The following is a 22,107-nucleotide window of genomic DNA, read 5'->3' on the forward strand; positions in this document are numbered from 1 at the left end:
ACGGGGCAGCCTCGTGAGGGCACGAGTTTTCGGCGTGCCGCCCCGTCACGTGGGCTGGGGCGCGCAGACCGCCTGCTTTAGCCCTTCTCCACCCAGGTCCCGCCCTCTTGGCCCCCATTTTCACCCTCCATTGGCCGGCTTCGCCCTAGACTAGTTGTAGCCCCTTCACTCTGGCTTGGCAACTGCCATAGGCGGGTTCCACCCAGGCCCCGCCTTTCGAACCTGATAGCCACGCCCCCAAGAAAGGCCACGCCCCTCCCCCACCAGCCTCCTTTAGTTCCGCCGAGTCCCGCCCCCCTGCCGAGTTTCCCCACTACATTGGCTTAATTTCTCCCTTGGCCCCGCCCCCGAGCCCCGCTCCTTACCATCATTGGCGGGGCCTCGCCTCGCACCCCGCCCCCTGTCCGGCTCCGGGCTCCCATTGTCTCCGCAGATGCCGCTTGGTCCAGCTATCGTGTTCGGTGTTCAGTTTTCTGAGGTCGCGCTCTTTCTCTGCCGGGCGGAGAGGTCCCGCGGCAAAGAACCGGCTTCCCAAGTTCGGGCTGTTCTTTCCTTCTTAGGACACACTTTGCTGAGCCAGGGAGGCAGCAGCGATGTCCGCTCTGCGATCTCTTCTGCTTCTGCTGCTGTCTCTGTGTCCCGGTCCTGGTCCTGGACCCGGGACCGAGGCAAAGGTCACCCGGAGTTGCGTTGAGACCCGGCAGGTGCTGGGGGCCCGGGGATATAGCTTAAGCCTACTCCCTCCCGCCCTGATCTCAGGTGAGGAGAAAGAGGAGGACTAGAGAATTGGGGGCGAGGGAGGGGGCGGGGGGCGGCTCCTCCTCAATCCACAATAACTCTCCTCCCTTTCAGAATGACCGTTATAATAATCTTTTCATGCCGTAGTCAGGCCAGTAATATCTTTTCTCCTGAACTTACTCACCGGGATCACAATACGCGTCCTGTTCACATAATAGGTTTCTTACTCCACCCCCGCCCTAGGAATTCCGTTCTAGTAATTAACACCCCACTCTGTATTTCTTTCTTCACAGCTCAATTTGTTTCCATCGCTATTTCTAAGAGCCCCTTCAGTGATAGTACTTTATTGCTTACCTAGTAACCCCACCCCTCTAAACCCCATTCTTGCCATAGATGCTGTCCTGTAAGTCCCTAGAGACCTGGAGTGCTCGATGTTGGGGAGGGTCACCTGAGGACACTGATCACTAATTTGGCTCAGTACTATTTGATCCCATGACTAATGCCAGTGGACTCGAGATGGGTGAGGGGACAATAAGGAGGGGGTAGGGTCAGGTGCGAATGAGGGAGAGACAATAGAAAAGAGAGCAGACAGAAGAGAAAGGAGAGCCTCCTAGACAGACGGAAGGAGGAAGGAATTTCACGATAGCACTCCCCCTCCTCCCATTCCTCTATGTCTCCTCTGTTCAGGTGAGCACCTCCGGATCTGTACCCAGGAGTACACCTGCTGTTCCAGTGAGATAGAGCAGAGGCTGACTTGGGAGACTGAGACCACCTTCCGAGGCCTGGTGGAGGAGAGCGGCTCATTCCTGGTTCACACACTGGCTGCCCGGCACAGAAGATTTGATGGTGAGGACTTGGGTTCCCCAAACCTGGCCTCACACCTCCTCTCTGTGCTCATGACCCCAGCAAACATCCTGCCTTAGCCCCTCTTCACCACCACCCCCCGATTCTCTCCAGGGTCCGTCCCTCCCCCCCCTTCCCAGTCTTCCGAGGTCTCTAAGCGTTCCTGAGGCTCTAACTCACTTCTCTCTTGTTCCCCATCCCCATCTCTTCCTGCCTCCGCCCTTTCAACTTTCCATCCTTCTCTGGCCTCACCCCACCTCACACTCCTTTCTCCACATTTGCCACAGAGATTTTTCGGGAGATACTCTTGTCATCTGAGCACTCTCTGGCCCTGCTTTTCCACCACTCCTTCGGCCACCTGTACTCCCAGCACGCCCCTGTATTCAGTGGCCTGTTCTCTCGGCTGCGGGACTACTATGAGAGGTCCGGTGAGGGGTTAGATGACGCTTTGGTGGATTTCTGGGCACAGCTCCTGGAGAGATTGTTCCCCCTGCTGCATCCACAGTACGTCTTCTCCCCCGAGTACCTGTTTTGCCTCACTCGCCTCGCCTCCTCTGCTGACGACTCTCTGAAGCCTTTCGGGGATGCACCCCACCGCCTTCACCTGCAGGTGAGAGGCCCCAAAGCCTGAGCTTCAGCAACCTCTGACCTCTGAACCCCTCACCTCAACTCCCCTCCCATGCCCCAGTTCACCCCTGCCCCGGTGATCTCCCCCATCCCGCATGGCAACCATTTCTGACCCCTATCTTGAGCCCCAGTCCCCTCTGCCTCACCCCATGTTCTTTGGTCTCCTTTAATTGGGTACCCCGTCATTCTCATTTTGTGCCCTCATTTCATCGAATCCCTGACCCACTTACCTGCTCTTGGCCCCCAGCCACCTTTCTGCTAGCTGCCCCCCAATCTTAATATCTTGGTTTCCTGTGGTTCAACTAACCATGAATTAGGCACGTAATAGTTGAGATGGGCTTGCATTTACAGTATCTCATTTGTTACCATAACTTTTCGAGACAGACAGTAGTATCCCTATTTTACGGATAAGAAAACTGAGGCTCCCAGAACTGAAGGTTTCATAGCCAGTTAAGTGGTAGAGGTATATCTTACATCCAGATCTTCTGGCTTCAAGTTCATTGTTCTGATATGCCATCCTTCTACGGCCAAGCCGTATAAAACACAGTTCCTCCATTTCTTCCCAAACCCAGTTCCCCTTTTATTTAGCCTTCTAGACTATAATTCCTTTGAGTCTCTTGAACCTGCTTCCCTGTACCACCTGACACTCCTAACATCCCCACCAGAACTCCACAAACCTAACCCCCACTGCTTGTACCCTCTTGGCTCCAGTCTTGACTGAACCATGACTGACCCTATGGTTTCTCTCCCCCTCTTTCCCCTACCCCAGATAACCCAGGCCCTGGTGGCTGCCCGGGCCTTTATCCAGGGCCTGGAGACCGGAAGAGACGTGGTCAGCGAAACACTTAAGGTTAGAGGGGCCTGAGTGTGGGCAGGGCCCAGGGAGGGTGAGGCAGAAGTAAGAGAGGTCCTATGAGGAAGAGTCACGAACCTTCTCATATCAGCCCCGAGGCCTCAGTATCCAGGATTAAGCAGGAAGGAGGGGGGCAGGAGTGAAATCTCCCTTGTGTCATGATCCATGACCTCCTCCCATTCTCTGACCCTCTTTTGCTCTCTAATGACTCCCTCCCACCCCTGCCAGCCTCTAGGGGTCTGTTTATCTCCATAGCAGCCTGAGATTGGAGTACTGCCTTTGAATGAAGTACACTGCCCCCCTGCCATTTCCCACAGGACCCCTCCATGGCTCCCCCTTCCCTGCTTCTGAAGGGCAGATCCCTGCCTTGGCTTTCAAAGCCCTCTCTTCACCACCCACTTTCTCCCTGAGCACCCCAGTCTCCTCTCTCCTCCTCTCTTCTCAGCCAGGATGGGCCCTCTCTTCTTGAACCTTTTCTCAGACCGTTCTCCCCCCACTGCCTCACTAATTCCATCCCCCCCAAGAAGAAGGTATCTGCAGCCTGGCCCCTGGGAACCCTCCTTATCCAATCTGTGGCAGTCTTCAGGTCTTACCTGCTGCCACATGGGCTCAGTAACTCTAGACATTCACATCCAGCTCTCCACAGAGAGCCTGGGGAAGGTGAGGTGGAGTATTTGATTTCTCTCTGTCTAGCACCAAGCTTGGCTGAGTGCAGCCACTGTGTTTGTGAATGACAAGTCCTGCTGTCTGCCCCCAGGTGCCCATGTCTGAAGGCTGCAGGCGGGCTGTGATGCGTCTGACCGGCTGCCCCCTTTGTCGGGGCATCCCCTCGGTGCCACCCTGCCGGGGCTTCTGCCTCAATGTGGCCAATGGCTGTCTCCACAGCCAGGGACTGGATCCTGACTGGGGGGCCTATCTGGGTGAGGGGATTCAGGAGGGTCTGGGAGGGCTGTTTGTGTTCGGGATGTCTTGGGGTGGACCGGGGAGGGAGTTATAAACCTTAGGGAGTTGAGAGACTGTTCTCATGTGAGTTTCTCCTATCCAACACTTTGTTGCTTCCCTCCATGACCCAGGTCAGGATTTGTGGGAACGTCGCGGTCCCTCGTGACACCCTTTCTCTTTCTTCCCCTCCTTCAAGATGGTCTCCTGTTCCTGGGTGAGAAGCTCCAGGGCTCTTTTTCTTTTGAGCTGGCAGCCCAGGCCATTGGGGTGAGGATCTCAGAAGCTTTGAAGTACTTGCAGGAAAACAGTGTGGCAGTGTCAGCCCAGGTACGGGGGGCCATGAGAAGGGTGGGAATGTCACCCTGAGGAGGGGGGAGGACAGTGGGGGTGGGGGTGTTAGAGTGCAGGAGAGAGATGAGTGGAGCTGAGGGTCTGGAGTGGGGGGACAGTATGGGGTGTCAGGGAGACTGGGGTGTTGCTGTGGGGACACTGTGTGGCTCTCACCACGGAATAACTAGGGGGGTCCTCTTCCTCGTGTCTGAAGGTGTTTCAGCAATGTGGGAACCCCCAACGGACACAAAGCCGCACCCGCAGAGCCCCGGCCCCTCGGGAAGAAGCGGGGCGCCTCTGGACCTCGGCGAGGGTGGCAGGGGCAGCAGGGGCGGCAGGGGCAGCAGGGGCAGCAGGGGCACCAAGGACAGAGGAGAGGCCCACGATGGCCGGGGCCACCAGCCTGAACCGCCTGGTGAGTGGGGGGCGGTGAGGGGATGGGGGCGGGGGGGGGCAGGGACAGGTAGTGGGGGGCGCGTGCTCCAGCCCAGCCACAATCTCTGTTCGCTCAGGTGTGGGAGCTCCGCGAGCGGCTGGGCCGGGTGAGGGGCTTCTGGGCCCTGCTGCCCCAGGTGGTGTGCGGGGACCCCCGCATGGCGGCGGACGTCTCGAAGGAGGCGGCGCCCTGCTGGACCGGATCTGGGCGGGGCCGGTGAGACCCGGTGGCGGCGGGCGGGCGGGGCGCGACGATGGGGCGGGCGGGACCGGGCGGGACTGGGCGGGGCGGGAGCCTTCGGGGCTGCTCTGCCCACAGGTACTTGTCACCGGTGGTCGGGCTCTCGCCGTCCGAGCAGCTCGACAACCCAGAGCTGAACAAGGAGGACACGAGCATCAACCTCCAGGCGCGGAGGCGGCGGCTGCAGCTCCGGGCGGCCACGACCAGGATGAGGTTGGCCGCGCTGGGACGCGACCTGGAACTGGAGGACTGGGGTGAGAACCCCGGGGGCCCCGAGCGCTGCGCCCCTCCCGGCTCTCAGCGATCCGATCTGGCCCCGCCCTCTGCCTTCTGAGACCCTCCCCTCGCAGCTCTACTCAGTTCTTCCTTCCTTCTTTGAACACGCTTTTCCTGAACGCTCACCTCAAAGGTGACAGGGTGATGATGGGGATGGTGACAGGGTCTCCATCCTTGAGTTCACGGCTCAGTGGGGAGACACGAAAACACACTTACAGAACAGTGGGAAGCCTGTTAGATGGAGAAGGGTGTGAGTTGGGGAGGGCGAGCCACCGGGGGAGGTGGGGAAGCTGGGTGGGTGGGCCTTGGGGCTGGCACCCAAGGTGGAGTTTGCCAACAAGGCACAGACAGACGTTCGTTGTTTCTGTTCTACTGTTTGTCCGTCTCTTGTCTCGCATTGTCTCTCCTCCAACACCCCTCTTTCTGTCTGCTTGCTGCTTCTTTGTGGGTCTGTTTTATCTTTTCCTGTGTATCCTCTCTCCCCATCTGTGTTCTGTCTCTGTCTCATTGTCTCTTTTCTTGTCTCTCATTCCCACATCTGTCTGACCTCTCGCTTTGCCTACCTGTCACTCACTTTCTCCCTCTTCCCAGTCTCCATCTATCAACCTGTGTCCCTCTCTTCTTGTCTTTTCTTTCTGTCTTTATTTTTCAGAGATATTTATTTATTTATTTGTTTGTTTATTTATGAGAGAGAGAGAGAGTAGGATGAGTGAGAGCACGATGGGGGAGGGTTGCTAGAGGGAGAGCAAGAGAGGGAATCAGGGTCCCCACTGGGGAGGGAGCCCAATGCTGATGCCCCATGTGGGGCTCGATCCCAGGACCCCGGGATCATGACCTGAGCCAAAGGCAGACGCTTAACCAACTGAGCCACCCAGGCGCCCCATCTCCTTTCTGTTTTTAATCTCAAATTCTCTTCCTCCCTGTTTACATGTCTCTTTCCCCACTTCCTCTCTTTCTGTGTCTGTCTCCCACTGAGTCTCTTTCTCAACCCTGTCTCTGATCCTCTCCTTCCTGCAGATGAAGACGCCAGTGGTTCTGGAGAGGGACAGCACTATGCAGATGACTGGATGGCTGGGGCAGCGGCAGTGGCCCCCCCAGCCAGGCTGCCTCGCCCCCCTCGAAGGGACGTTAGTGGGGGCAAAGGAGGAGGTGTCCTTGTCCGCCACAACCAGGGCAGGAGCAGGACTGGGGGGACATCTGTTGGTTTTCACACCCAACCCATCCTCATTCTCTTCCTCTCAGCCCTGGCCCTGCTCGGACCAAGATAACAGGGGAGGGGTGCCCTAGCATCAGAAGGGTTCATGGCCCTTCCCCTCATCCCCTCAGCTGGGTCTGAGGAGGAGTCGAAGGGGGATGCAGAGCGGTAGAGAAAGGGACTTTTTGGGTGAATGGCTGGGGCCCCAAATCCAGGAGATTACCATTGTGGGTTGGGGGTGGGAGGGTGGGTGTTCACAATATTTATTTTTTCATTTATAATCTGGGGAGGAAGAGGCTAGGGGTATTTATTTAGGAAGGAGGTGTACTCACCAACCAAGCCTCTATGTTGGGCCAGTTGTCAGTTTCCCCAGCAAGGAAAAAAGGAAGGAGTTTTAGAGTTGCGATTGGGGGTGGGGTTTGAAAGAAGTTGGAAGTGGGGAGGGGTGGGATACCTGGTCTCAAAGGGGCAAACCTGGGTGCTGATGGGGTACAGGGCAGGGGACTGGGGTATGTGGATAGGGTCAAAATCTGTGGGTCTGGTTTCTATGGAGTTTTCTCAGTATCAATTTCTGAAACTAAAATGCCAAAAAGAAAAAAAGGGCTCATCTCATGATCTCTGTCATCTACATCCTTCACAAGCTTCCACACTTCATGTTTCAGTGTTGGATTCAGTGTTTATTCTGCAAATAAACAGCTAACATATTGGACCCTGTGTGTGACTCTGGACTTTTAGCATCCTTTCCTGAGCCCATCCCCTGGCAGAGACTTAAGACCTTTCTTGGAACCTGCCCCTTGTCATTCCGTTTGGGCAAATTACCTACCCTCTGGGTCTGAGCCCCTTCATCTGTAAAGTGGGGAGAATTGTGGGGACCGGCAAAATTCTTTCTGAATCTGAGGTGCTGTTAATATGACCACACCACTGCCTCCTGCCTACTGGGTGGGGGCCCCTGTTCTCCGTGTGTCAGCTGGGGGCTACCTTGTCATGTTCTTGACAATGTCTGCTTTCAACTCCTCTGTTATTTTGTCTTTCCTTCTTTCTTTCTGTTGCCTGAATGAGTCTTTTGTTCTGCAGAAAGCTAAGCGGAAAAGGTATAATTGATTCCTAAGTGTGAAAGGAGGGTAGAAGTGCTGTCTTCCAAGGGCGGGCTGGATGCCCTGATGAAGGAAAGATGCCGGGAGGGAGAGACCCAGAGACGAGATTAAAACCCAAGCAGCTGCAGGGACTGGCGGGACAAAGGGAGGGAGGGGGAGGAGCCTGGGCGTGGAGCAAGTTTATGGGGAAAGTTGAGCACTGCGCGGAGCCGGGCGGTGGCTGGGGCAGGCAGGAGGGCCAGATCCCGATTTCCCTGCCGCTCTTCAGGTGGCCTGGTGAGTGGGCAAGTGAAGCCAAGGCCGCGGCCAGTGGAGGGACTCTCGAATTTAAGGGAGGAGACTTGGGGGGTTCTTAGAACTCCGGAGGGGGCCGACAAAGGCTGGCGACAGACTGAGCGAGCACCAAAGCTGGAGGGGACAGAGGGCTGGATTGGAGATAATGGGAGGAGACAGAGATAGATGGAAGGAATAGAAGTCTGGACGTAGGAGGGAGTTGGGTTCAGGACTGGATACTGGGGGCTGCGTTGGGGGAGGGAATCGGGGCGTGATGCCAGAGGGGGCGGGTCTCAAGGTAGCAAGTGAGGGCGCTCCCTGCCTGGGGTCACTCCTGGCTTGTCCCAGAAAGGGGCTGTCGGGGGCTTGTTGGAGGGGCTGTGGCCCCTGGTGGCGGCTGTGATCTGAAAGGGTGGGTCCAGACTCCCAGCTGATTAGGAAGCTGGGGCCTGGGAAGGAACTCAGAAGCTCCCTGTTTGTATCTTTCGGTATCTTTATGTCGCAGAGTTTTTTCCCTCTCTCTCCAGCTCCACCCTCCCAATCTCCTCTGGGTGCAGAGGGAGTTGAAAAGCCGGCACTGGGGAGTTGGGGGTGTCTGTGAAACTGAGCTCCATCAGGAACCCCATGTCTCCCCCAGCTCTGCACACACTGGGGTCTGCCCTGTGCTGAGAGCACTTCAGGAGGGGGAAGAGATGCCCGAGTTTTGACTCCTACTCATGACAAAGTCTTTACTCCTGGAGTTGGCCTCCCTGAGTTCAGTAGCCTGTGCCCTGCCTGACCCCCGCTCCCTCCTTATGGCTGTCCCTTCTGGCCTCAGATTGGGGCTCTTCATCCCCATCTGTCACGGGCAGAGGAGCTCATGAGGAAGCCGGGGAAGCCAGGGGGCGGCCGATGTCCACTTCACTGGCCCATGAGCGGACTGGTCTTTCTCCCAGGGTCTTGCCTTTCTCCCCTCCCCTTCTAATTCCCTGAAGCTCAGGTAGAAGCTACAGGTGAGGGCTGGGGAAGCTGGCAGAGTAGCTGTGGGCCCCCAGGAGGATCTGGGTTAGATAGCACCTGCCCCTCCCCACAGGCTCCCGCTTCTGGAATGAGCTGCAGCAGCAGGAGAGAAGGCTCTACCCTCTCCTTAGACTCCCCTCCTTCCCCCCTCATTTCCCTTCTAGACGCTGACAGAGGCAAAAATCTGCTAACTCAGGGGGCAGACTCAACCCGGGCTGCAAGCAGGCCTGGGGGATGACCCCCCGATCTCGAACCAGCGCCTTCCACGGCTGCACGGCTGTCTCCACCTGTCCCTGCCTCCGTGCCTGGCCCTTGCCCTGTCCCTCGCTAGCATCACCCTTACCTGTGCCACATGGGCCCTCTGTCTCCTACCAGGACCATGCGCCTCTGGGGGCCTCGGAGCCTGGGGGTGGCTCTGGGAGTCTTCATGACCATCGGATTTGCCCTCCAGCTCTGGGGGGGCCCCTTCCAGAGGAGGTGAGTTCCCACCCTGTCCCAATGCCTGATAGATGCCCCCCATTTGCTCCGCCCCATGCCACCTAGGTCGGTGACTCTTGGGGACTCAGAGGAGGTTCCATGTCCTCTGTCCTTGCTCCACAAGATGCCCGCCCACCTGCTGGTGAGGGACAGGAAAATTCCCCTCCCATCTCTCCCCAGGCTACCAGGCCTGCAGCTCCGACAGCCTTTGGCCCCATCCCCGGGATCGGGATCGGCTGTTTCATCCTGCCTGCCCCGGCAGCGACTTGTGTTCCTGAAGACGCATAAATCTGGGAGCAGCTCTGTGCTGAACCTGCTTCATCGCTACGGGGACCGACATGGACTGCGCTTCGCCCTCCCTGCCCGCTACCAGTTCGGCTACCCAAGACTTTTCCAGGCTTCTCGGGTCAAAGGCTACCACCCTCAGGGGGGAGGTGCCAAGCCCCTTTTCCACATCCTTTGTCATCACATGAGGTTCAACCTGAAAGAGGTGAGGGGTGTAAGAGGGGGTGGGTGGGATTGGAGAGACATGGGCTTAGGCTTGTGGCCAAGAGCACGGGGGACAGGGGGCCAGGCCTGGGGATTCCTAGGCATCCCTTCACCCAGAAATTGGGCGTGGGACCCACAGAGATGCCTGTTCCCCTCTCCTTAGCTGTCCCTTGCCTAGTAGTTTCTGGGAGCCAAAGTCCTGCCTTCTCCCATCTAGAGCTTTCCAACCCCTTTCCTTGGGCAATTTTCCCCACTGGTATCAGTGCCCTGACAACTCTGACCCCCCAGACTCTCGCCTCTGATGCTTCTTCTTGGCTCTTCTTGGCCCCTTCTACTGACACTACCAGGGCCCCTGCTCAGCCACTCCCTTCTGACCATCTTCCTCTACCGGATACAGAGAATCAGCTACATGCAAGCCTACATGCCAAGCCCCAGCCTGGCCCTGGCCCCCTCCTCCCCAGTTCCACTCCTCCCCCTTCTCTAAAGTTCTAAAGGGGAAGGTGTGTGCACGCATACACGTGCTCATCCATACACACCAGGAACCTGAGAGCTCTCGGGCAAACAAAATCAACGTGCAAACGAAAATACACACGGAAGGAACTTTTATTGATTTCTTACTGACTGCTGGATACTAACCTTACCATCGCCTTGCCAGAAAGGCATCATAAGTGTCTCTGTTACGCAGATGAGAAGGTCAAGTTTCAGAGAGGCTAAGTGACTGGCCTCCTTTACAGAAAGCAGCCGGGCTAGGATTTGAACTCAGACCCACCTGCTCCCAAGTCAAAGGGCCATCCCTGGCATATGGACATGTGTATGTGTGTTTGTATTTGGAGTCGCAGGGAGAATATTCACCAAAAGAGGCAGGGCTTTCTGGGGTCGCAGTTTGTAAGGGAAGGGTGGATGCAACTTTGTAGTAAGAAGAGGGAGCAGCATATCAGCAAAGATGTGGTGGTGGTGGTGGTGGTGGTCGTCATTATGTGTGTGTTTGTGTATGTGTGTGCGCACGCACGTACGCGTGTGTTCTGTTGAGCTGGAGCTGGAGAAAGCAGCTGAGGGTCATGAGTATCACCTAAAGGGCAGTGAAGGGTCACCGCTGGGAGTGAGGTGAGGACAATGTGATCCTTCAGTCAGGTTTCTCTGGCTTTTGACCTTTGACTTTCATTGTCATCACCATTCACCGAGTACCTACCACGTTCCACGCACTTCCACAGTCAAGGTAAGTGTTAACCCAGATTTATACACGGAGGAACGGCAGCTCTGAGAAGTTCAATAACTTGCCTGAAGTTACATAACTGGTAAATTATTCCAGATCCATCTGATGGCACAGACTGTTCTCCCCTGCCTTCAAAGAGACACTCAGTTTGCAGGCTGTGCTCTGCAGGCATGGCCACATTAGCAGAGCAAATTGGAGGACATCGTGTGAGGGCAGCAGGTTTAGTGACAAGCCATATTCAGAGGCAGAAACCCTTCAGGGAGCACAGGACCTGGGTCCTGATGTGGATCTGCCTGCGTGACCACCCCAGAGTGTGGCTCAGTCCAGTTCCCACTATCCTTCTTGCTGAGAGATAGAATCATGTATCCCAGGCCTCAGGGTATCACCCTACTAAGTGTCCATAGCTCCCCAGTACCCCATCCGGGGGTGTCCTTTACTTTCCAAGATGCCTAGGAGCCCTAGAAGTATCCTGTCCTTTGGCCATCCCAGGCTTGGCCTGCTTACCTGATGCCTATATTTGAGACAGCATTACGGTTGGCCCCTCTCCTCCCTCTCTGTTGCCAGTGACCGCTCCCCCACCCCACACCCCTACCTGGGGGAGGCCTGAGACCAGTTCCTTTCTTGAAGCTATGACTAAGAGCCCCAGGGTAGGCACCTAATAGGTTTTTGTTGGAGACGTGAAGACAAAGTTTGATTCTTAGAGATTTTAGTGACCAAAGCCATACAGAGAGGCCCAAAGAAATTAATGTTCGTAAGTAGCTTCCTATGTTCCAGGTCCCTTTATCTCGTGTACCTTCATAATCAGTGGGAAGCTATAGTTATCCCCATTTTTCAGATCAGCAAATTGAGTCTCAGAGATGTTAAGTAACTGGCCCAAGATGTTTGTGTAGGAAGCTGGGGGTTTCCAGCAGAGCCCAGAAGTTTCAAGAAGGAGGTTTGAGGCGTCTAGCGGATCCACTGGCAATGGGCTTGCTCTTAGTTTCTTCCTGGCCCAGTTCTTTCTCACTATGCCTGTTTTCTCTCCTCTGCAGGTGCTTCAGGTCATGCCTTCTGACAGCTTCTTCTTTTCCATTGTCCGAGACCCAGCAGCTCTGGCCCGCTCTGCTTTCTCCTACTATAAATCCACCTCATCGGCCTTCCGCAAGGCGCCATCTTTGGCCGCCTTCCTGGCCAATCCTCGAGCCTTTTACCGACCTGGGGCCCGGGGGGACCACTATGCACGCAACTTGCTCTGGTTTGACTTTGGACTCCCCTTCCCCCCAGAGATGAAGACCAAGAGAGGGAATCCTCATTCACCTAGAGACCCCAACCTCGCACAGTTGAATGTTTTGCCTTCTGGCACTGGGCCCCGAGCCCACCACCCTCTGGATTCCAAAGCTGTCTTCCATCCTGCTCCCACAGTGGCTGGTGGTCACAGCCAGACATCCAGCCCTGCCTCTTTAGATTTGGGATCTTCGTCCTTCCTCCAGTGGAGTCTGGCCTGGCTGGACTCTGTCTTTGATCTGGTCTTGGTGGCCGAGTACTTTGATGAGTCATTGGTTCTACTGGCAGATGCCCTGTGCTGGGGTCTAGATGATGTGGTGGGCTTCATGCACAACGCCCAGGCTGGAGGTGAGCAGGGCAGAGGCGCTGTCAGCAATGGTGGACTGACCCCTGAGGATAGGCAGCTGACTGCACAGGCCCGAGCCTGGAACCACTTGGACTGGGCTCTCTACGTTCACTTCAACCACAGTCTGTGGGCACGGATAAATCAATACGGCCAGAGCCGGCTGGAGAGTGCTGTGGCAGAGCTCCGGGCTCGCCGAGAGGCCCTGGCTAAACATTGTCTAGAGGGGGGCGAGGCTTTAGACCCCAAATATATCACTGACCGACGGCTCCGTCCTTTCCAGTTTGGGTCGGGTAAGGTTTTGGGCTATGTACTTCGGAGTGGACTGAGCGCCGCAGACCAGGAGGAGTGTGAGCGCCTGGCTACCCCTGAGCTACAGTACAAGGACAAGCTAGATGCCAAGCAGTTTCCCCCAACAGTCTCTCTGCCCCTTAAAACTCCAAGGATACTCTCCCCCTAGGCATCAGACCAGTCTTAGGCTGAAGAGCAGTGAAGCCACGAGGGCACACACAATTGAATATGGGGCAGCCAGATGCCATTTCTGCTTCCCCCTGAAAGCATGTTAGTGCCCTAGAGGTTGAATGAAACCTTGCACAGACGTGGGCACCAAGTCTTCCAGCCTGTGCCAAGGCATTCCAGGCATTCAGCTCCTTGCAATACTCCCCGCCCATTTTGTCCCTTCCCTTTTCCAACCCCCTGGGGGGTCCTGATAGCACTCTCAAAGATCCTCCGGAGGAGCAGATCACGGAGTAAGCCAGGAAAAAATGCATCCATTTCTCTATGAGTTATTTGGTTCTGGACTCTGCTCATTTCACTGTGAAATGTTTGTTGAATGAATAAATAATTTGAGCCTTTGACTTGCTTCATACAGGGCGGAAAGGGGAGAGAATGGAGCATCTTCCTGGGAGAAGCGGAGTTGGAGGGGGTTCTTTTAATATTTCTTCTCTAAGAAATCTGTCTTGTGGTCTCTCCTAAACCCTTCTTACCGCAGCCTATCCCCAGCCGGACCCCGCCTCTCTCCCCAGCCTGCAGGTCACCCACAAATTCCGGGGCCTCAGAGACCACGCCCCTTCCTTTCCGCTTCCGGTTTCTCGCCAGTCAATCGGCCCAGCAGCCCGGTTCCGGCCCTGCGGGGTCTCGGTTCCGGGTTCGTTGCCCCGGCTCCGGGCCCCGGCTGGTCTTCCGGGCCGGCCCGGACGCGCGCAGCACCGGTCGGGTGTCGGGACTCCCGGGCCCCGCCCCAGCGGCCCCCTCGCCCTCCGCCGGCCCCGGCCCACCTCGCCCCCCGCCCGCGCCGTCCTAGCCGCCCCATGGAGTCCCAGTGTGACTACTCCATGTATTTCCCGGCGGTGCCACTGCCGCCGCGCGCGGAGCTGGCGGGGGACCCGGGCCGGTACCGGGCGCTGCCCCGGCGCAACCATCTCTACCTGGGGGAGACTGTCCGCTTCCTGCTGGTGCTGCGCTGCCGGGGGGGCGCGGGGTCCGGCGCCGGGGGCGGCGCGGGCTTGGGCTCCCGAGGGGCCTGGGCAGAACTGGCAACGGCCCTGGCCGCCCTGGCCTCGGTCAGCGCGGGAGGCGGGGCGCCCGGGGGCGGTGGCTCCGCAGACCAGGATCACGAACCCCCAGGGGGCGGGGATCCTGGCGGTGGGGCGTTGTTTCGAGGCTGCAGCCCCCTCCTCACCCACGGCCCGGGCCCTGCTACCTCAGGGGGAGCGACCACGGTGAGGAGCTTGGGGTGGCACGGCACAGGGCGGAGGGGCGGTTTCCTGGGCTCCAGAGACAGGAGGGGATGGACGCTGGGGGCCTGAAGGAGGCAGAGGCCAAGAAGAACCGAGAACATCGCATCTTAAAGGGAACGGCGCAGGCTCCCTCTTTGACTCTCCTGCCCTCTTACCCCTTTCACAAACCCCAGCTGCCTGTGGAGGAACCAATTGTGTCCACAGATGAGGTCATCTTCCCACTTACCGTTTCACTGGATAGACTGCCCCCAGGGACACCTAAGGCCAAGGTAAGACTGGCAAGGGGTGGGGCTGTTGTCCTAATTCAACTCCCTTTCTAAGGCTGGGCTAGCTGTCTCTCCTCCTGACTGAGGTCCTGTGCCCCCTGTGCTCAGATTGTAGTGACTGTGTGGAAACGGGAGGTTGAGGCGCCAGAGGTCAGAGATCAAGGCTACTTGCGCTTGCTGCAGACCCGATCTCCTGGGGAGACCTTCCGGGGCGAGCAGAGCGCTTTCAAGGCCCAAGGTGGGGAGAATGCAGAGAGGAAACGTTAAAGTCTGGAATCTGGGGGACAGAATGGAGGGGTGATACTGGCAAGTGCCTGATCCCAGGAGCAGAGGAAGATTAGAGCTGTGGGTTGGAGGTGAGGTCTCTGCCCAGCTCATCGGTTCTTCTTGCCTGGGCCCTCTCCTGCAGTGAGCACCCTGCTGACTCTGCTGCCCCCTCCGGTCCTGAAATGCCGCCAGTTCACTGTGGCTGGAAAACACTTGACCGTGCTCAAGGGTGAGCAGATCTGTGGCTCAGGTCTTTGGTAGCAGCAAGGGCATTGACTGGGTGGCAGTTACTCCGGGCATACTGGTGGGGATCAGTCCATTTTGGAGGGGTAAAGTCGGGACTTGAGGGGTCCCGGTACTCTTAGCTGAGCTGAGCTGGTTTCCTCCAACAGTGCTGAACAGCTCCTCCCAGGAGGAAATTTCCATCTGGGATATCCGTATTCTCCCAAACTTCAATGCTAGTTATCTACCTGTCATGCCCGATGGCTCTGTGCTGCTGGTGGACAATGTCTGGTGAGGTCCTGAGGAGGGGGGGCCAGGCTGCAAAGTGGGGATTGGGGCAGGGCCAAGAGCATGAGAAGATCAAGCTCTGTCCCTCTTTCTGCTGAACTAGTCACCAATCTGGGGAAGTCTCCATGGGCTCCTTCTGCCGGCTCCCTGGTACCTCTGGCTGCTTCCCCTGCCCGCTTAGTGCCCTGGAGGAACACAACTTCCTGTTTCAGCTGAGAGGGGGTGAGCAACCCCCTCAAGGGGCCAAGGAGGTGAGCATAAGAGGCTGGTATGCTCAAGGAGCAAGGTTAAGAAAAAGCAGTGGAGGGGCACCTGGGTGGCTCAGTGGGTTAAGCCTCTGCCTTTGGCTCAGGTCATGATCCCAGGGTCCTGGGATCGAGCCCCACATTGGGCTCTCTGCTCAGCAGGGAGCCTCTTTCCCCCTCTCTCTCTGCCTGACTCTCTGCCTACTTGTGATCTCTATCAAATAAATAAATAAAATCTTAAAAAAAAAAAAAAGGAAAAAGCAGTGGGAGGGAGAGGCCATGGGTTGACTAAAGACGGAAGGGGACCTCAAATACACATAATGTTTCATTTTGTCTCTCCCCCAGGGCCTAGAAGTTCCCCTGATTGCTGTGGTTCAGTGGTCTACCCCAAAGCTGCCCTTCACCCAGAGCATCTACACCCACTACCGGTGAGTTTGTTGGACTCCCCGCTGGGCACCATCCCGTTCACCTGTTCGGAACATGTGCCCTCCCACACGCCCGGCTTCCCTTTCTCACTGCTTCTAGCCTGCCCAGCATCCGCCTGGACCGGCCATGCTTTGTGATGACTGCCTCTTGTGAGTCCCCTGTTCGGACTTACGAGCGGTTCACAGTCACCTACACACTGCTCAACAATCTCCAAGACTTCCTTGCTGTGAGGCTTGTGTGGACCCCGGAGCATGCACAGGCTGGTAGGTGGGCTGTCAGACTCTGGGACCTTGTCCCAAAAGAGGGGAAAGGAAGTCATGGAGGTGGGTGGCTTATGGCAGGCAACTTCAGCCCTGTACCTAGGTGGTCTCCACAGTGTCACCAATGGAAAGCTTAGAGAAGCAGTGGGCCAGTGATTTTAAGGGCATTGACCCTGGATCTGGGCTGTCTGGTATCTTTGATTTCTGCCTCTCCCATATACTAGCTGTGTGACCTTAAGTAGGTTACTTAACCTCTCTGAGCGTCACTCAGGTTCCTTTTCTCTAAAATGGGGGAAATAGGGCGCCTGGGTGGCTCAGTCGGTTAAGTGTCTGCCTTTGCTCAGGTCATGATCTCAGGGTCCTGGGATCGAGTTCCGCATCCGGCTCCTTGCTCAGCCAGGAGCCGGCTTCTCCCTCTCCCTCTGCCTGCCACTCCCCTGCTTGTGCTCTCTCTCTCTGTGTCGAAGAAATAAATAAAAATTTTAAAAAATAAAAATTAAATTAAATGGGGGAAATAACATCTCATGCGGTTGTGACGGTGATTTAATGGTTAACATAAGTGACACGGTTAGAACAGACCTCAGCACACAGTAAGTATTAGCGGTTGTTATTTATAAACTTCAGCAAAAAAAATGACACATACCCAGTTTACACCACAGAGTGAGTCTGAGGATCAAATGAGACTGTGCTCGAGAAAGCCCTTTGTGACCCTACAGATGGGTTTACTGGTGGCTGTTTCTTTGTCTCACCCCTTCCAGGAAAGCAGCTGTGTGAGGAGGAGCGCCGGGCCATGCAGGCAGCCCTGGACTCCATCGTCTGCCACACGCCCCTCAACAACCTGGGCTTTTCCCGGAAGGGCAGCGCGCTCACCTTCAGTGTGGCCTTCCAGGCTCTGAGGACGGGGCTCTTCGAGGTGGACCGGGGGTGGGGGCTGGACTGTGAGCTGGGTTATGCAGAATGTCGGGGTGGGAGGAGTCAGAGCCACCTGCCTCGGGTGGTACAGAACAGTGGGGACAGAGGGAAGGTGGACGTTCAGTCCCACGCCGGCAGGGCAAGTGGGGAACTTGATTGGAAAGGAAGGCGGGGGCCGGGAGGCTGAGCCGGGATGCTGACTTGTGTCTCCCCGCGCCAGCTGAGCCAGCACATGAAACTGAAGCTGCAGTTCACCGCCAGTGTGTCCCACCCTCCGCCCGAGGCCCGGCCCCTCTCTCGAAAGAGCAGCCCCAGCAGTCCTGCCGTCCGGGACCTGGTGGAGAGACACCAGGCCAGCCTGGGCCGCTCTCAGTCCTTCTCGCACCAACAGCCCTCCCGCAGCCACCTCATGAGGTATGGAAGTGTGGGAGGGGTGCCACGGGCCTCGGTAGAGGCCAGAGTTGGAGCAGGAAAGGGTCCTGGGGTCTGACCGGAGCCCCACAGCCTCTGCCTTCCCCCAGGTCGGGCAGCGTGATGGAGCGAAGAGCCATCACGCCTCCTGTGGCCTCCCCTGTGGGCCGCCCCCTCTACCTGCCCCCGGACAAGGCTGTGCTTTCTCTGGACAAGATTGCCAAGCGTGAGTGCAAGGTCCTGGTGGTGGAACCTGTCAAGTAGCACCGGGCAGGCTCTCCTCCCTCTTAACACTCCCAGAAACCGAAAGCCCCTGGAGGGGGTCCTCACTCCAGACTGTGCCTCCCCTGGGATGCCTCCCACCGTGGATGAGGAGGCCACCAGGGCCGCCTGTCTGTGTCTGCTGATGAGGGACGAGGGAAGAAGCTGTGAAATGGGCGGGTATGGCTACAGCACTAAGCCAACAGTATTTCCCTGACTCCCTGGGGGGGGCTGGCCCCACCCCGAGGCCACGGCAGGGGCTCCAAGAGCTCCCCTGCCCCCCGCCCTATACCCTGGTTCTAAGTTTACAAAGTGTATTCCTTGTTCCTATTAAGTTGTCTCTCCTGCCTCTGACATTCCCTCCCTCCCACCCACCCGCAGGGCTGAGATTAGAGGGTGGTGATGGTAAAGGGACCTCGACAATGACCCTCCTGTCTCAGGGGAAAGGGGAGATAGCCAGGTGGCCTCCTCCTGCCCCTCATGTTTACGTTTGCAGCCTGAAGCACTTTAAGTTGTGTGGGGTTTTCTTTTCTTTCTTTCTTTTCTTTTTTTTTTTTTTTTGATCTGTCTGTTCCTGTAACTTATTCTCCAACTACTGCTTCCAACTGAAATAAGACTATTAAATGCCTGTTCAGGAGGGAGAAGAATGACTTCCGTTTGTCTCTTGGTGGCAGGAGCAGAGACCCCAGGGGCTCAGAGGGGTTCCCTGCAGGAGGCACACCAAACAGCTCCCCTCAGCTCCCCTCCTCTGATTGCCAGTTTATAGGCCCAGGTGTCTTGCCTCACCCTCAGGGCCCACATACACAACAGTCTCCCTAGAAGACAGACTTAGGGTATAACCTCGCCTCCCCCCACCCCCCAGCAGGTTCACACTCTCTCATACACACATCCCTGGGCTGGGAATATCAGACTCATGTTTATTAGGAGGGAGGGAGGGAAGAGGCAGAACCCCTTGCCCTCACTCTCCTTGACACAGTGCAAAGTCCCCAGGCCTCTGCCCTTCCAGGTAGGGGTGGGGAAGTGGGTGAGCAGAGAGCCTTAGTTCTAGCAGCAAGCCAAGAAAGAGGTGGAGGAGGTTTGCGTCTTCCTCATCACAGAGGCCCACGGACCCAATCCACCTCTGCCCCTGGCCGTCTGGCAGGCTCAGACGTCAACAGGCTCCCGGCCTCGGTTCTGCCTCTTCACCACAAATACCCTCTGTCCCGACACGGTCACCAGCAGCGTGTGTTCTCCAAAGACCACTGGAGAGGAGACACACCTTCCCCCACCCGGGAGAGGGAAGGGAGCACAGAGTTAGTGGGGTACAATGGCCTCTATAGGGTCACACAAACCGGTGGGATCAGAAGCCAAAGGCATTCAGTGGTTCAAGGTACGAGGGCTCCATTACGTCCCCTTCCTTCTCGTGCTTTCTCATCGTTCAGATGCAGGGCTGAATCCCAAAGGGACCAGGAACCCCAGGGGGGATGGTGGGAGGTTAGCAGGAGATGGACTTTTTTTTTTTTATCCCCTGAGAAGAGAAGCCTCTGGGAACAACCCCCACCCCCTCCCACCACCACCACCAGGGGCAGGGGCTGAGGCTCACCTGACAGGCGCTTGAAGGGTATGTTTGTGCTGTGGTGCAGCCGGAAACCACAGGCTGTGCTGACCAGCTCAGAGATGGCACTGGCTGCCTGCTCGTCATTCTCTAGATCCCCAGACGACTGCATGCAGAGGAAGGAGGAAGGATGGCAGAAATTAGGGAACAGAATTGGGAAAGAATTCCAGGAACAGTCACCTTGGCTCTAGCATTTGTAACCTCTCCCTCTCCTAAGGTCACCCCTATTTTTGGAAAAACAAACCTGAAACTTTCTTATGATACTGTTGCCCCTCCTGGTGCCATCTTATTTTTCATTCTTACAGTATGGGCCTTCCCCCAGTGAGCAGTGACCCTCGTTCGTTTCTTTACTGGCCATTCTTTCTTAATCGCTGAAACGTGATTTCTCTCCCTATCCCCACTTGGTAAAACCATTCTCAAACATCTGTGCCCACCCAGCACTGACAGGTTCAAGGCCCCCTCTTTTCCTGTCTACTTGTTGCCCTGCCTGCACATTCTGAAACATAAACGAACATCCTCTGAGCCCTTCCCTAGTACCTAGCCCTTGGGTAATGATGTGACTGTGGCCTAGGCTTCCTCTTTTTTGGTGATTGTCTCAGAGTTTCCTTTCCCAACCTCCTCAACAAGGACCTCGCAACTAGGTCACATTCAGTGCCCTTTGCTCTCTTGGACATTCTGTACCTCCGTCTTCTCATCTGTAAATTGGGACAAGGTCCTATCCATAGGCTTGTTGTGAGGATTACACTATTATTGGTGAGATGCTCAGAACAGCTCCTGGCAATACATACTATATCAAAATGTCTAAAGATATCAAAATCTCCTTACCTCACCCCTCCCTAGTCAACTTCCTTTCTTAATTTCCTGTTTGTGAAGGCACCATCATTCTAGGCTTGGGTTCAAAGTCTTACTAGATGGAGAAGTATCTCCTCCAATTACCTGTCTCTAGTCATTATCAAGATATACTGACTCTTCTTTTAAAATTTCTTCTCTCCTTGTTCCTCCTCACTGCCACCAGACCTGTCTCATACCTAGTTTTTTGCAGCAGCTCCCCCTACTTCTGAATCCCCACCCCTTCTATCTTCACACCTGATAGAACAGTCTTGCTCAACTCTTTCTTTAGCTCACATATCTGCTCAAAACCCTTCAAAGCTCCCATTACCCTCAAGATTAACCCAAATGTGTCAACCCAGCCTTGAAAGTCCTCCACAATGAGATCTCTCCTTACCATATCCTCTTCCAAACCTTTCCAAATCTTTTCAATACAACCCCCCCATTCCAACTGAGTACTTTCCTTTTCTGCCTATTCACAACAACCATCGATCGCCCAGCTGAATTCTTACCTCCTCCAAGTCTCCTTGTTATAATATAAGTTACAACACAAAGGTTGAATTCTTCATTTTCTGGTCTCCTTCACTAGTCTTTACAACCTGCATTGCTTTCAATTTTTATCCTTAAGCCTTGTCTCTCCAGTTCCATTAAAAACTTCTAGAAAGCTTAACACTGTATTGTACTATGAAATAAAATTCATAGCCTCTTAAATAAATACCAAATAGAGACCTACTGGAGAGAACTTGGATAATATCAGTTATCAACAATCCTGTAACTAGTTGTCTGACTTTGTTAAAGTCATTAAACCTCTTAACTCAGAAGTTACCAGACGATGATTCCAGCGATTTGATTAGTTACTGAAAGCTTATTCTCTGCCAAGCATGATAGCTATGACCTAGAATAGACACAACTCAGGCTAAACCCGGCAATGTTAAAAGAGATCACAGGGCCATTTGTCCTTGGTGGACCCCCTCCCTTGCCCAGAAACGCACCGCCAGCACCGCGCCTTCACTCAGCACCAGGTAGCCAAGCTGGTCTGGGATTCGCTCCAGCCCCTGGGTCAGTGCAGAAGTCTAGTGGGTAAAGATGCAATTAGTGGGAAGCATGCCGGGATGGCCCTAGATGCTCTTCACTTGCAAACCCAAGTCTCGCTTGACAAGGCCCCCCAAACCTTCTCTTTCCTCAGCTACGGCCCTTCCAGACCCTCTCCTCTACAAAGCCTTCAACACTCATCTTGCTGAGCTTCCCACTTTCTCACCCTCTGACCCTGGGCTCCCCTGGCCTCCGCAGCTCCGCTATTCCCTTCCCCCGACCCGCCCCATCTCCCAATTCCCCCGGTGGCCGGCCCCACCCCCGCAGACTACTCCCCAGCACCCATACACCCTCGCACAGATCCCTCTTCAGCCCTCTACGTCGCCTGCCCTCCCATCTCTATTCTCTCTGCGTCCCGGGGTGGATAGGAGGTAAGGGCGGAGTACAGGCCCAAGTCGGGGGAACCAAAGAGATTGGGGAACTGGGATGCAGAACCCCTAGCGCTTACTCCCGCGCATGCGTCCTCACTCACCATCGCAGCCTTAGGTGCTGGGGGCGCTCCCTATCAGATAGGTAGCTTCCGGCTCCAGACGCAGGTCACGTGCTTCCACCAGGCGCTCCCCTCCAGCCCTGCGCCTCTGGCCTTTAGCCCCGCCCCCCGGAATGCGGATTGGACCATGAGTACATCATCAGCCTTAATCTGCCAGTGCGGAGCGCCGCCTCCC

General features: G+C 56.0%; 4 protein-coding genes across 4 annotated transcripts; 3 read left to right on the forward strand and 1 right to left on the reverse strand.

The window, feature by feature from the left end:
- Positions 1 to 433: 433 nt before the first annotated feature.
- GPC2 (glypican 2) lies at positions 434 to 6,553 on the forward strand (the record flags this gene model as incomplete). The annotated part of the gene is made up of 10 exons (XM_080831038.1): positions 434 to 759; positions 1,426 to 1,584; positions 1,869 to 2,191; positions 2,978 to 3,058; positions 3,819 to 3,981; positions 4,200 to 4,330; positions 4,548 to 4,748; positions 4,846 to 4,985; positions 5,088 to 5,263; positions 6,303 to 6,553. The coding sequence occupies exons 1-10, from the start codon at positions 594 to 596 to the stop codon at positions 6,551 to 6,553; spliced, it is 1,791 nt and encodes a 596-aa protein (XP_080687164.1). The 5' UTR covers positions 434 to 593.
- A 1,222-nt stretch (positions 6,554 to 7,775) lies between these two features.
- Positions 7,776 to 13,480, forward strand: GAL3ST4 (galactose-3-O-sulfotransferase 4). Its single transcript, XM_080831039.1, has 4 exons — positions 7,776 to 7,850; positions 9,011 to 9,323; positions 9,504 to 9,813; positions 12,057 to 13,480. The coding sequence occupies exons 2-4, from the start codon at positions 9,199 to 9,201 to the stop codon at positions 13,089 to 13,091; spliced, it is 1,470 nt and encodes a 489-aa protein (XP_080687165.1). The 5' UTR covers positions 7,776 to 7,850; positions 9,011 to 9,198; the 3' UTR covers positions 13,092 to 13,480.
- Positions 13,481 to 13,737: 257 nt separating this feature from the next.
- TRAPPC14 (trafficking protein particle complex subunit 14) lies at positions 13,738 to 18,577 on the forward strand. The gene is made up of 11 exons (XM_080830338.1): positions 13,738 to 14,352; positions 14,544 to 14,639; positions 14,745 to 14,874; positions 15,046 to 15,132; positions 15,296 to 15,416; positions 15,517 to 15,664; positions 16,004 to 16,086; positions 16,184 to 16,347; positions 17,103 to 17,257; positions 17,477 to 17,670; positions 17,778 to 18,577. The coding sequence occupies exons 1-11, from the start codon at positions 13,942 to 13,944 to the stop codon at positions 17,929 to 17,931; spliced, it is 1,743 nt and encodes a 580-aa protein (XP_080686464.1). The 5' UTR covers positions 13,738 to 13,941; the 3' UTR covers positions 17,932 to 18,577.
- A 248-nt stretch (positions 18,578 to 18,825) lies between these two features.
- LAMTOR4 (late endosomal/lysosomal adaptor, MAPK and MTOR activator 4) lies at positions 18,826 to 22,035 on the reverse strand. The gene is made up of 4 exons (XM_080830339.1): positions 21,915 to 22,035; positions 21,343 to 21,423; positions 19,511 to 19,628; positions 18,826 to 19,169 (listed from the first exon to the last, which is right to left on the reverse strand). Exons 1-4 carry the CDS (start codon positions 21,915 to 21,917, stop codon positions 19,072 to 19,074), a joined length of 300 nt encoding a protein of 99 aa, XP_080686465.1. The 5' UTR covers positions 21,918 to 22,035; the 3' UTR covers positions 18,826 to 19,071.
- Positions 22,036 to 22,107: the final 72 nt, after the last annotated feature.

This window comes from Martes martes (genome assembly GCF_963455335.1).
Source record: "Martes martes genome assembly, chromosome: 18".
In the NCBI taxonomy this organism is placed as follows: domain Eukaryota; kingdom Metazoa; phylum Chordata; class Mammalia; order Carnivora; family Mustelidae; genus Martes; species Martes martes.

What these genes read in the sequence shown, in the direction of transcription:
- GAL3ST4 (XM_080831039.1), top strand. Translation starts at nt 9,199, where the DNA reads ATGGGCCCTCTGTCTCCTACCAGGACCATGCGCCTCTGGGGGCCTCGG. An exon ending in GGGGGCCCCTTCCAGAGGAG is followed by an intron (nt 9,324 to 9,503) that starts GTGAGTTCCCAC and finishes ATCTCTCCCCAG; the next exon opens with GCTACCAGGCCTGCAGCTCC. An exon ending in TGAGGTTCAACCTGAAAGAG is followed by an intron (nt 9,814 to 12,056) that starts GTGAGGGGTGTA and finishes TCTCCTCTGCAG; the next exon opens with GTGCTTCAGGTCATGCCTTC.
- TRAPPC14 (XM_080830338.1), top strand. Translation starts at nt 13,942, where the DNA reads ATGGAGTCCCAGTGTGACTACTCCATGTATTTCCCGGCGGTGCCACTG. An exon ending in CAGGGACACCTAAGGCCAAG is followed by an intron (nt 14,640 to 14,744) that starts GTAAGACTGGCA and finishes CCCTGTGCTCAG; the next exon opens with ATTGTAGTGACTGTGTGGAA. An exon ending in CCCCTCAAGGGGCCAAGGAG is followed by an intron (nt 15,665 to 16,003) that starts GTGAGCATAAGA and finishes TCTCTCCCCCAG; the next exon opens with GGCCTAGAAGTTCCCCTGAT.
- LAMTOR4 (XM_080830339.1), bottom strand. An exon ending in GTGAAGGCGCGGTGCTGGCG is followed by an intron (nt 19,629 to 21,342) that starts GTGCGTTTCTGG and finishes CTCTGCATGCAG; the next exon opens with TCGTCTGGGGATCTAGAGAA. An exon ending in ACCCTTCAAGCGCCTGTCAG is followed by an intron (nt 19,170 to 19,510) that starts GTGAGCCTCAGC and finishes TCTCCTCTCCAG; the next exon opens with TGGTCTTTGGAGAACACACG.